This window comes from Rhipicephalus microplus, chromosome 3, assembly GCF_043290135.1.
Source record: "Rhipicephalus microplus isolate Deutch F79 chromosome 3, USDA_Rmic, whole genome shotgun sequence".
In the NCBI taxonomy this organism is placed as follows: domain Eukaryota; kingdom Metazoa; phylum Arthropoda; class Arachnida; order Ixodida; family Ixodidae; genus Rhipicephalus; species Rhipicephalus microplus.
The window spans coordinates 25,362,317-25,376,443 of NC_134702.1; the positions used below are offsets into that span (position 1 = coordinate 25,362,317).

General features: G+C 47.2%; 1 protein-coding gene across 1 annotated transcript in view; it reads right to left on the reverse strand.

The window, feature by feature from the left end:
• The window catches only part of LOC119180194 (sodium- and chloride-dependent GABA transporter 1), a 97,611-nt gene extending 83,924 nt beyond the window's left edge, over window positions 1-13,687 (reverse strand). Inside the window, exon 1 of the mRNA XM_037431340.2 lies at window positions 12,566-13,687. Within this exon, the coding sequence (XP_037287237.2) occupies window positions 12,566-13,349 (784 nt within the window). The 5' untranslated portion in view covers window positions 13,350-13,687. The remainder of the gene's footprint in view (window positions 1-12,565) is intronic.
• Window positions 13,688-14,127: the final 440 nt, after the last annotated feature.

Sequence of the window (14,127 nt, forward strand, 5' to 3'; positions counted from 1 at the left end):
TATACCGAGCGTACCGTCCGAAAACCGTCGAATTTTTAACAAAGTTCAACGTATCAAACAACGTGATGCAAGCCGGCAAGAGTGGACGTACAAACGGTTATCTTGTCACACTATACGCTTGCGCAAAAGAGGCGACAGGCATGCTAATCGACTCGCCGTTTGCATTTCCCGTTCCGCGCATTTTTTTTACCCCTTGCAAGATGCGGTGACGGCAGCGCATAGTTTCACGTATGAGTTCACCAACACTCGAGGATGATGTCCCGGGCAATCCACACGCGCGTATAACACGAGAGGATTAACAAGCAGGTATATTTACTGTTATAATACTGATTGTTGGCCTAGTTGGTATTTACTTAATGGCATGATTTGGCCGCAAAAGAGACACACACAAGAAAAGGAACACTCAAACGACAAGCACAGGCGGCACTTCCAACTCCATATTTACTGTTGCGCCGCGTACACCAAATGCTGGCACTGATGAGAACAACACACACACACACACACACACACACACACACACACACACACACACACACACACACACACACACACACACACACACACAGAGAGAGAGAGAGAGAGAGAGAGAGAGATAAAACAAAGAAACACGGCACGGAATAATATAAGAAGTAGCCTGCATGCGGTTGTATAGCTATAACGTCGTTCCATAAACTGTCGTTCCTTTTCAGTATATGCGGTTTAGCAACTGTCGCATTCATGCAGGGGCCTACACACATACGCGTATAAAATGCAGAGTTAGATAGATAGATAGATAGATAGATAGATAGATAGATAGATAGATAGATAGATAGATAGATAGATAGATAGATAGATAGATAGATAGATAGATAGATAGATAGATAGATAGATAGATAGATAGATAGATAGATTATTAGGGTTTAACCTAATAAAAAGGTTAAACCCTAATAAAGGTTTAACGTCCCAAACCACCATATGATTATGAGAGATGCCGTAGTGGAGGGCTCCAGAAATTTCGGCCACCTGGGGTTCTTTAACGTGCACTCAAATCTGAGTACACGGGCCTACAACACTTCCGCCTCCATCGGAAATGCAGCCGCCGCAGCCGGGATTTGATCCCGCGACCTGCGGGTCAGCAGCCGAGTACCTTAGCCACTAGACCACCGCGGCGGGGCTAAAATGCAGAGTTTTCCCGCTCCTTTTCCTACTCTTGCATAAGCCGCCGCAGTGGCACAGCAGTTGTATACGGTGCTCTGCTACTGACCCGAAGGACGCGGTTCGATCTCGGCCGCGGCGGGTCGAAAGCTGAGCCCGTAGACCAATAGGCATACAGGAGCACAAGGATGGGTTGTTACGGTTTCACGTCCCAAAACCACGATATACGATTGTGAGAGATGCATTGGTGGAGGGGTCTCGAAGATTTCGTCCAACTGAGGTTCTTTAACGCCAGCCTTGAACATTCTCCTTTCGTAGAATATGCGGTCGTAATTTGGTCCCGCAATCTTCGGGTCAGAAGTGGAGCAACATATATCCGCTATAGACCATGCACCATGGCGGGTATAGGCATACAGAATCAAACTAGAATGGCGTGAGGTGAAGGCGGGGGAGGTTGAGCTGATAAGCGTGTTCGCGCACGCATATCCACGCTGCAGAAGTTGAAGGCAATTACTAATTCGTTATATATTGAGAAGAAATTGACGAACATGACGAACACCAAAAGTCTAATCGTGTACTATTATTGTATTTTTTTCTGTTGCATGAGCGAATGTCAGGATGGGTGACGTTACGTTACGTGTGTTAATACAGTTTCGTCTTGCAATGCCCGTACAAGCGCGCCTTTATTTTGTATACATACGAGGTGAAAAAAAAAAATGTCTGCATCTATGTGGTCTGAGATATATGGTATTAAGTCTTGTTTGTGGCCTGCTGTCAGTAATATTTCGTAATAAAGGGTCCGAACCCCTGCCACTCAACCCTTCTTTAAAAAAAATCTCTCTGCATGCGCCCACGATTGTGATGGGATGTGTGTTCTCCATGGAGCTTTCTTTGCAGCTTTGTCATGTGTAGAACAGCCGTGTCATGACAGACCCCCCACTGGATGGGCACTAAGTCACTGAATACACGAAAGTCGTCTGCTGGATTGTGCTTACTTGCTTCTCAGCTTGTTTATTTCTGTTTTGTAGAGATCCTAAAGTAAATATGTAGCCCTGGTACCATCTGCAAACGCTCGGCAGTTGTCCCACAGGTTTACGGACTATCGGGTGCATTTGTGAGGTTGAGTTTCGTCTTGCTCTCTACATGAAGGGGCAGAAAACAAGCACAGTGTTTTTTTGTTGTTTTGTTTTTATTTTTGTCGGTAGTCGTCTCTATAGCTCAGCGACTAGCTGCGAAATTGTTTGTTTTTTGTTTTGCGCGTGCACTCGGAGCCCGATAAAACGCGGTGGGAGCCCACATAACGCTGTGTGCTTTAGATAAGACCCGATGACCTTATATGCGTGCGACAGAGGTACTTTCTGCAGCACTGCTGGGTGAATTCGAATAGCCTGTATGCACCAAGAGTAAAGATGCGTCCTACATACAGCTAGAAAACCTGGGCTTCTTATAAGCGCAATTTTTCGCTTGGGCACCACCATCTTTGGGATGGCAAACGAGTGCTTTCTTATTTTAACACATTGCGACATGAATTAATCAGATCACGAAACGTCTAATGCACCTACACAATCAAAACAAATGTTTTGGTGCATATTCGTCTACCTTATCACTGTTTGTTTAATTGTTAAAGGCACAAAACGGCAAGGCTGCAGGTCAATGTGGCGGCACGAAAACCCACCCGTAAGAGAGCCAGACTGGTATTACATCATGTTCTCCTTGTTTACTTCAGTGCTACAAAAGACAAAGGACACTCAAAACTTGCATATTCGTTGAAACACATTGCTTTGTCATATATTCCTGATTTGCTGTGTCCAGTTGCGCTACTGCGCTGCACATAAGCAGATGATGCCAAAGCAAGAAGTCCATTTAGAAACCCTTAACGTGATTTCAAAGTATGTGCGAAAGAACGTTCCGAGTTTGTGGAGGCGGTGCGGTGGAGCACATCATTTGAGCGCGCTGTTGATAGAAACTAATGGAACATTTTTTGCTAAACGAATCAGTCACTGTGCACGTGTATCTGCTTTATGATGAGGACGTGATGGAGAGAGGAAGTGTATAGGAAATAGAAAGAAAGAAAGGTCGCGATGGAGAGAGGAAGTGTATAGGAAATAGAAAGAAAGAATGAAAAGAAAGAAAGAAAGAAAGAAAGAAAGAAAGAAAGAAAGAAAGAAAGAAAGAAAGAAAGAAAGAAAGAAAGAAAGAAAGAAAGAAAGAAAGAAAGAATGTACAAGCACACAAGCGCGCACAACTATATGCTTGTACACTTTTTTTTTTCTATCAATCGCATACGTAGGTTACACAGCCAGTACGTGTACTTTAGTTCGAAAACACTTTGTGTCCAGTTGGATCTTACCATTCACGCGAACGAATGTTCTCCACTAAGACTCTCGCGACGTCGCCAAGGGGCCACGTGAAATCGGACGGAAAAGCTCCGCTTCCGGGAATAATCATTTCGAGTGAAACCTCGTCACAGAGCATCCATATCGAAACACCTTCGTCATAGGTTCGCTGATCGCTTTCCAGGAAACCTGCCTCGCTTACAAGAAGATAAGCACGGCAGTTGGATCGTTTATACTGTGGGAGGTTTCTTCTCCACTTATCGCGGAGGTGCGCTCGAGACGAGAAGGGGAGGCAAAACACATTTGTGACGTTCTCTGAATTGAGTTTCAGACAGCGGAAAACATCCGCTCTTGAAGCGGTCGGTAGATATTCGTCGCCGATACACTTGGCCTTCCATTCCTAATGACCTGCAAGGACGCCTGAGAAACTGGTAGGACCTCACACGATTCGGGACCGGGTAAACAATAAATCACCGAACGCCTTATATATACAGGAGGCTTGCGCGAACCAGGTCGGTGACGAATTGTGACCTTCGACGGCCTCTTATACTCTTTCTCGTTCGATACCACAGTTATACTCTTACCCAAGAAAGAACTCTTCCTACATACACGCACATACATCCCCCCACCACAAAGACAGACAGACAGACAGACAGACAGACAGACAGACAGACAGACAGACAGTCATACATACATACATACATACATACATACATACATACATACATACATACATACATACATACATACATACAGACAGACAGACAGACAGACAGACAGACAGACAGACAGATAGATAGATAGATAGATAGATAGATAGATAGATAGATAGATAGATAGATAGATAGATAGATAGATAGATAGATAGATAGATAGATAGATAGATAGATAGATAGATGTTGATTGATTCATGCGTGGAGTTAAGCGTCTCAGAACCACCATATAATTATGAGATATAGCGTAGTGGAGGACTCCGGAGATTTGGACCACCTGGGGTTCTTCAACGTGTACCCAAACCTGAGCACACGGGCCTACAGCATTTCCGCCTCCATCGAAAATGCAGCCGCCGCAGCCAGGATTCAATACCGCGACCTGCGGCTCAGCAGCCGATTACCTTAGCTACTAAGACCACCGTGGCGGGTCTATAGAATAGGATGTTTGTAGTTTTTATTAGAAGTTTTTACAATTGTTGTGTTGGCGTAACGCAATTTCGCAAATGGGTTTTTTGGCCTTGCGTTCCATGGGTGCGCACTCTCGAAAAATGGCATGCACGTCCAAAAGTCTCGCCTTTAACTCATACATGGTGGTGACAAGCACAGGCAACTGCGAACGCGAAGCTTTGCAAGCACCCAGTTCTAATGCTGCTTGGAATGAGCGTATTCAGAACTTACATTTCTTTTTTTTTTTGAGGGATGGGGTGTTGGGGTGCGACAAGAGGAATTCGAGGACAGTTTACCCATGCACGTGCGTGCATTTGCATGTGTGCGTGTAATTATACACGTGCAAAATTGAATATTCTAGGAATAGATAGGAGGTGTTTGATACCTTGGTTGAATGTTCAGCGTCCGCTCGTGCCATATCTTCGTGACGATCCGTAGCACGCACAAAACACAGAAGACATTCATGAGGCGGACAGCGCTTAAAACTCCCGTCCATTTCATTACGATGAAAAGTCGCCACATCGCTCAACTTTCACTTCTATACCGCCATATCTTGTTTTTCGAGTGCCTTCACCTCTTTCATCTCTCCCTCAGTTTGCGGGGGTCACGTGGTACAGGCGTTATGTGTGAAAGAGGGGAGGGGGCGTCTCTTGTCAACTGAACTAATGCGCTTCCCAAGGTCTCGATGCTCGCACTGTATCCATACATACCTTGAACGCGCACCCATATTGTGTGCCAGAGCGGTTGGAATATTCGTACCGGCTTGGACGGCGTCGACACTCAGAGCAGCTGACTGCGTTATTCTTGACAAACAGACCTCTCAGTCGCATTCGCAAGTTGTCATTTATCTTGCGCTTTCCCGAAGACAACATGCAGAGGAGCGAGAGCTGCGTCTTCGAGAGGGTTGTCGACGTCAGTAACACGGGTCAAACGTGTATAAAGGTGTATGATGCAGTCGACGGCTCTGATAGCCTTGAGTGTTAGCAAGCCCCGATTCGTCGACGATTGTGATTAACCAACAGGTTGGAGAAGACTACTATATTTCCGTCTCTTCTATTTTTATTGGTGGTCCGGCCGTACAGATCCCACCAGGCCAGAGTGCCCCCAAACGTTGTCGTACTAATACGAAAAGTATAGCCCCAAACGTTGTCGTGCTAATACGAAAAGTATAGCCTGTAGGCTTACGTTTGTATGCTAGTGAGTGTGGAAGCGCCTTCACGAAAAATTCAGAAAAGAAAGAATGCAGGTAATTTTTGTAGGCTAGAATCAAAGGAAGACAATATTGTGAAAGACCGTGCTAATGTTGACATATGTATAAATGAAAACGCTGAAAGGCAAACTTAAATGAATGTACGGCCATTTTCTCGCATTTCGCCCTCGACGAAGTTGAATCGACTGAGTCGGGGTAGGCACCCAGGTCCTGGAGTTGAGCACTATACTTTAACCGATGAACCACCGCAGCGGATCACGAAGCGTTTTTATGAGTAGTAATTTAAATGAAGATTTGTTTGAGTCACGCGTCGTTCAGCATTAAAAAAAAGAAGATGAAAAAGAAAAGGGGTGGCTTGGGATAACATGTATGCCACCTATACACTACAGGGAAAGGGATAGAGGAATAAGAGGTATGTTAAAATAGTTTCGTATATAGGTGTAAATAAAAGAAACACCGTTGTTATTCAAGCACATGAAAGTTGTCATAAAATTATATAGCGAAGACCAAGCATGCTTTGAAAATCATCTATTTTTTTTTGTAAAGTAAAGGTCATTAAGAAACCGCTTCGAAAATCGAAGCGGGGCCACACCGGGTCACAAAACCCCCCCAAGCGCACAAAGTAACAGAGGAGATACAAGCAGTGTTGGCCAACGACGGCTATTTTTGGCTAGTGAAGTTTTACGTCGGCTATCTGCTCTAGCGTTATTGTGACTGCAACATCTATTACCATGCATCTCGAATATAGGAATCTTCGCACAGCAGAACAGATCTCCAAGGAAAATGGTCGGCACTTTTTCATCTTTCACTTGACAATTCAAGCAAGAGTCATCGAAAACATTTATGCCCATCCTTGCGCTCCGCGTTCCGGTAACGTACTCGTGCATATACGTACCGTAGGAAGAAATCGGTGTCGCGTTACCCACGTGAGTGCCCGTTGTAATTCCTTAGCATACATGTATTCTTCAAGCCAGCCGCAGGAATCGGAGAAGGGAGGGGCGCTGCGAATATCTAGGTGACTGCAGAAGGGAGCTCAACTGACTGTGACGCGCATGTGGATCGTACAAAGCACGCTGTGAGCTTGTATAGCAAGCCGGAATGACATTGCAAGCGCGCGCAACGTGACGAACACGGTCGCACGTGGGAAGCCGTTGATTAGGAGGCACACTTGAAGCGCCACAACGAAAAACTGCTGGCTTCAAAGCTGGTAGCAATTGGTGCGGCGACACTATATATTGGAGAAAGTGGTATTTCGTACATCGTTGCAGATGATTGGGCTGTAGAAGGTCTGATCTGAACTTGTGCTCCTTCACAAGCAACAAACAGCTGTCACCGTGAGAAGGAACCAAACACACACACACACACACACACACACACACACACACACACACACACACACACACACACACACACACACACACACACACACACACACACACACACACACACACACACACACACTTAATCAGCAGATAACGAAGTCATTGAAGGTACACGGGAGGTCAAGGTCCTGTAGGTTCGATCCCTGATGGCGGCAAATGGCATTATTTTCCACCTTAATTTCTTCACATCTGCATCACAATTACTACAATGCGTTTAAAAAGAGTACAATTAACGTCCCCTGCACCTTCCTTGACTTCATTAACTGCTGGTTGTCATTTAATGCCCCTGACACACGGGCATTCTGAAGTCCTTTAGACAAGGGGACATCTTTCGGAAAGGCGTTCGGGCACAGTGACACACGACGAAGGAGTAACATCTTTCTGGCAAAGATCCTTTTCGCAAAAGCAGATCCCGCATCTACTTTTTTGGCAGGAAGGGAGTACTCTCGCATACAGTGTGCATAATTTATCAATAGAAGAAAACGTGTCGCAACACTGCGGTGCCCTGTCAGTATTTTTTTGCGCTGAGAAAATGTTTTCATTTTCAGCAGCAGTGCGATTTGTTCAAAAGTGAAGGCCTATAGTCTGTCCATACTCTCAAACGCCTGCATTACGTCACTAGCGCGATTATGTTAGGGTTGGCAGCGGCAGTTGCTGTGTCGGGCTCACTCGAAAACACTGCTTAAAGTGGCCGTCGCCTAATAACGGCAATGTGTCCTCGAACCAGCGTTCGTTGCGCACATAGGCCCAACTTTCGCGGTTGATGGCTCGGGGTGACAGTGCGGAAGCAGTCAAAATGAAGCTGTTCATGACGAGTCTTTGTTTGAGGCTCATCACTCTTGCCTTCGCAGCGTTTAGCTCATCTTCGATGGAGCCGAGGGCAACAAGAGTCAGGCTCACCTCAACTATTGCTTTATCTCTGTCTCTGCGCTGAGACATCGCAGGACCACAATGAAACGCGGCACGCCGTCACTGACCCCACTGGACGCAGCCATGTAAAAAGCACTACAAAAAACAAAAACAGCAAAACACCGACTGCTCATAGTTGCCAGACGAACTTAAGTTGCTGCTAAAAACGCAAAAAAGCGAAAAAAAATTACAGGTATGCGCATTATAAGCCACCAGACAATAAAAAAAACGGTTTTATGCTCCGGCGTCGCTGAATGGGATGTACATGCGCAGATTTTTTTAATATTTTCAATCTTGCTGCTTCCACAAACAGCGCCATTTTTTCTGCAGCGTTCTTCTGAGGCACCGCCTAAAGCAGTAGTCCGGTGCCGTGTGTCATCAGTTCCACTCCTTTCTGCAAATGGTCCCCTTAGGCGACAAAAGGGGTTTGCTTCAAAGTACTTTACTTTTGCCCGTGTGTCACGGGTATAAGCTTGTGCCAATCACAGGAGAAAGAGACACGTGAACAGAACTATAGCGCCCGTCCTGTTTATACGAGTCTCTTCCCTCTGAGATCGTCGCTTTGCACTTGTTAAAGCAATCGGAGAACAGACAATGTCGACAACTGTTACAAGGGAAGTTACCCGCCGCGGTGGTCTAGTGGCTAAGGGTTTCGGCTGCTGACCCTCAGCATCAAATGCCGGCCGCGGCCGCCGCACTTCCGATGGAGGTGAAAATGCTTGAGGCTCGTGTGCTAATAGATTTAGGTTCACGTTAAAGAACCCTAGTAGGTCGAAATTTCCGGAGCCCTCCACTACGGCGTCTAATAATCACACGGTGGCTTTGGGACGTTGAACACAAGATATTAATCAAGTACAAGGGCAGTTACAGGTTTCCTTAAGACCTCAGGAGCGGATATTATAGAGTGTATGTTAAAACGCGGTGTTACGTGGTTAATCTGCTTCTGCGCGTTAATCACGTCTTTCCGTCCCCATGATCTCACTTCAACGTCATTCTACCGCTTTCCCTTCTCCCCTGTGCAGAGTAGCAGGCTAGGGCGTACAAGCTCGGGTCATCCATTCTCCCTTCTAATGAATTGTTTCTCTCTCTTTCTCGCTGACAAATATACGTTCGTCCACCTCCCACCACTGCAGCACATCAAACTATCGGAATGAGCCCTGACACTGGGCGCTCATTGGGACGGGCTGCGGCCGCTTGAGCAATGGATTGGCCGGTATGTTCCTAATAAAATCAGCTGGAATGAGTCAGCAAAGTCGTTTTAAATTGTCTACTATAGAATGCACGACAAGTGCTTTGTCACTTTGCTGAAGGGGGAAGTACGAGCGCTTTTCATGTTGTACGCACACCTGCAAACTGCGCCTGGAAGTATCACACGTCAGCCGTATAGAAGCTGCCAGGGCAGAGCCGTAAAAAAAATGCGCGCATATGACTAACGACTTGTTTACCAGATAAAAAAAAATGTCGCTGCTATGCAACGAGTGCGACGCGCCGATTGGATTCCACAAACAACTCCGACTCCACAAAGAATTGATTGATATGTGGGGTTTAACGTCCCAAAACCACAACATTATTATGAGAGACACCGTAGCGGAGGGCTCCGGAAATTTAGACCACCTCGGGTTCGTTTAACGTGCTCCTAAATCTAAGTACACGGGCCTACAACATTTCCGCCTCCATCGAAAATGCAGCCACCGCAGCTGGGATTAAATCCCGCGACCTGCGGGTCAGCAGCCGAGTACCTTAGCCACTATACCAACGTGGCGGCGCAAACACATCGTGAGCTATATATCCCTTGTCCGACATGACTATTGTCTGGCATCCCTTAGAAAACAGTACCGACGCGTAAGAACTCCCTTCGGAAATAACGGTGTCTAGATTTGTTGTAACGAGCGCAATGCACATATATCCTACGACTGTACTTCGATCTGATCAATCATCACCGTATATTGGTGGCGATTATTCCTGCTTATAGTTAAACGATAAAACTGCGCCCCTATGAGCTCAAGCTTGTGCTAATATTGCGCAGCTCCGAGCAATCAACTGCCCACCGAATCAATCAATCGATCTCGTAAAGGAGATCGAATCTGAGCGCTCTTTCGAAGCAAAAGTCTCTAAACTAGTTCTTCATCTGTTGGTCACGTCAAGCCAGCTGGTTTAACGCAGCTCAGACAAAATGGAACGCAAAAAGAAATGGAATCATTAGCTAGATCACTCAATATGATTGGATGTGATTAGCTATAGGTTGGATTAGATTGTCAACTCGATAGCACTTAATGATGTCAATGAAAGTACGAGAGTGTTGTAAGAAATTTGCATAAGGACGTCAACGTGTTAAAGAAATATCGGTGCGTCAAAAGTTAAAAAATTAATATGGTTCAAAACTTGATGGAGAGGCATCGTTATTGATGAAGTTCGTTGACACACATTGTGCACGGAGAGGGCTCAACTATATATACTCGCACGATACGAGAAATGCGGTCAATCTTCATGCACGTTTGCAAGACATGTAAACCAGTGAAAGAAACAACACCACGGAGTGCAATCTAACCGAAGAAATTCTAGATTTATTCTCGCATATACAGACCCTTGCTGACTTTTGGTTTTGTCCACCGATGTGCCTGAATAACATAGGTGTCCAAGAGCGTTTAAAAATAGCCCGCTGATTTTCTACACTTTCCATCCGTCATTTGGCAAAATATATTCGAATAAATGTTCTTTCCAGCCACATAAAAACTACAAAGGATTACCTTGAACATTACACACGTTCTTTTTTATCTGAAGAAGTAATAAGAGACTTTTTTACCCTTGAAAAAACGTGAAAACGTCCTTTCAGTTTTGACGTTACGAGCTGGTAAATGAGGCGACCACGGAAGTTTTTTGCGGGCACAACGCCTGCAATCTTGAAACCGTCTATACATCAGTGCACGTATACAAGCCACACACTATGACAGCTTGCCCGCGCCCGACGCACGTTACGAAGGGCGCGCGAGACAGGATATAAGGGGAAGGTCAAATAGGAGAGAACAATAATATGGTCTCGAGGTAGTCCGGAACGCTGCTGGCGCAACTGTGTAACCCGTATGACAGGCTCGCCGGACTGCTTTCATCTGTTTCGTCGACGTCTCTTTCTTCGCATAAACGCACCGTTCTGCGTGTATACGAATGTTCACAAACTTGCGTACACTGTTTTTTTTTCTTTTCGCGATTCTGCCACATCCATGACTCTTATGAATCGTACAATGTTGGCAGAACCTTGGAGATAGATGTACGCTTTTAGGGCTGACGAGTTTTTGGACGGAGATGGAACGAGGCTGAAACTTCAAGTTTCAACGAGAGGTCGCAAACTCACCAGAACAGCGCCAGCAAGAGTGCATGCGTTGTCAGGGCAGAGAAACTTGCAGCATTGACTAAAACGTTGTTGTCCTTGACTCGTAACACTGACAACACGGACATTCCTTGTTGGACGACCTTTCATCGTAAAAACTTGCGTTCCGGTGAAACACGGGTTCGTGATTAGCGCAAAAGCGCCTGTACATTTTCAACGCAAAAATGCATCAGTTACTTCGCTTTTACAAACAATGGCATTTGTACTGCAAGACCCATAATTGTTTGCAGAAGCCCTATGTCAAGTACATCGACGTCGACGCCGAAGACAACCTTACGAGAAAACAAATACTCAGTCGGGACCACGGATAAGCAGTATCGCGAATTCAGACGAAAAAGAAAAGCTGCAACACCGATAACGCAGCAGGAGCGGGGAGCTTACTTTTTAGGCAATCTATGACAGTATATGTGATCTGCTGGCACGTTTCTAGAGATAGCCAGTCTCATAGACTTCATACTGTTAACACATTCGGGGCAAACTCCCACGAGATTACGTCGCATCGCTAAATATGAACCTAAAATATGCAGTTAAGTCTACGCGAGTACCGTTGCCGTAGCTATACTTATGTATCGTATAATGAAGCAAGGCATGTTATCGGGCTAGTCGGCTCACATGTTCAGCAAAAACTTCCTAACTGCGCGAAGAAGATAGGATGAAAACAGGAACTGCTCTTCGTGTGTACAGGTGTATTTTTGTATTCGTCCCGCCTTCTTTGTGCAGTTTGAAGATGTTGCTAATCGCACAAATATATGCTCTGGTCTGCTATTCTTTTACTTCTTTAGATGTTTGATTAAATTATGCACCTTCAGAATATGTTATTACTTGGAATGGGTGTCTCGGTATTATACTTCCAACTTACCTCCTTGCTCATGGCTAATTGTAGATGCAGTAATAACCACCTGATTCACACCGGCACCGGTTTCGTTTAAAATTTCCGATCCTCCCTTGGACAGCATAAATTAATTTACCAGTTTTTTATTGGCTACTATATTGCCATGACCCGAAGCAATGTTACAGTGAAGAGCGTCGTGCTCTCCTAAATCACTCACCTCCGCCGTGAACGAAGCAGAAGTACGGGAACCTCCAGATGTTGCCCAGGCCGACGGCTTCTCGGGAACAGCCCGCCACGAGATCCAGGTAGTGAACCCAGCGGGACTCCTTCACTTTCTTCTTTGGCTGCTCGGTGACGTTCTCTTCGTCCGACGACGAGTCGTAGTCGTCATCGAGCGTCACCTTGGCCGTGTACTTGGGCGGTTCGATGGGCCTCAGTTCGGGCACCGAACGGGAGAGCCTGCGCGCCTTTCGCGTGGCCAGGTTGCTGGCTTCCTCTCCGAACGAGAAGGACCTCAGGTGATAGCGGGCGGCTTCTTCGAAACCTTTGCTCGACATGACGTCCGCTGGAGCGGGCGTCGGGGGCGCGATGGGCTGGAAGACCAGTCTGGTCGGGGTTCCCGGCGGCTGGTCCGGGTCGCTTACCATGGTCGGGATGCCCGGTACCAGTCCCGCGGACGTCGGAAACAGGATGATGGGTCCCAGTCCCGCGTAGCAGTCTCCGCTACCAGGTGATCCGTCGCCTCCGTTGGCACCGGCCGTACTGTTTGTGGGGCTGTCCGAGGAGAACACGTACTGCGAAGGCATCGTCGCCGTCGGCAAGAACGGCAACGCGACGACTTGGTCATAGCCGCCGCCTTCGCCGGGCACTACTCCGGAGACTCCGCTGAAGCTGCCGCCCGAGCTCCGGCTTGGGTAGCGGAACGCTGGAAGTCTCGCCAGCAACGGCGAAGGCTGGGGACTCGATGAGTACAGGTGATTGACGTTGTTGTGCTGCTGCATGTTTGGAACTCCCGCGCAAGCGTTCAGCTGCGACACCGTTCACCCAAGTCGCAGCCGCTACTTTAGTAGTGCGTCTTTCGCTTATCTACTCGGTGAAAGGGACACCGCCGACTCCTCGCGATCGAAGTTGCGCGGACATCTCCTTCGTGAAGTCTTCGGGTCCTCTACGGACCGCTCTTTGCTGGACTCGGTCCTCATTCAACCGTCTCGACGGTTTAACAGCGAGCTGCGAACGGGACGATGCTGCGGCCGCTGGTATTACGACATGGTCGGCGCGGCTGCAACTTCTGAGAGGGAAATCACCGTCGGCGACGACGACGAATGAGAAAGGCAGTCACCACTCACCCTCCTCTTCGTCCTCTCGCGCTCGACGTACGGCAAGCGTCGCAGCAACGACACGTACGACCCTCCCCTTCATTCGACGGCACCCTTCTCCTCGCTTCTTAGCAGTTGGTAGCAGCAGCAACAGGTAATCGCCGCGCGGGACTTCAAAACTGCGCCCGATGGAGGTGTTCTCCGGCTGCATGCGCGCGCGCGCACCTCTCTCGACAGGTGTTTGCGCGCGTACTGCTGCGTACCGCAGACGATGCTGCTTCGCAATGCAGCGCCGGCGCAGCGATAACGGGCGCGCGGGTTCCCTCCGTTATTTCGCTACTGTACGCCGACAGCTGGCAGCACCCGTCAATGAGGCGCCATCGTCTGCGATTGTGTCTCAAGATCCGCTCTGCCGGGAGTTAACCCTTTCTTCTTTTCACTTTCTTTCTCACAGATAACGTCT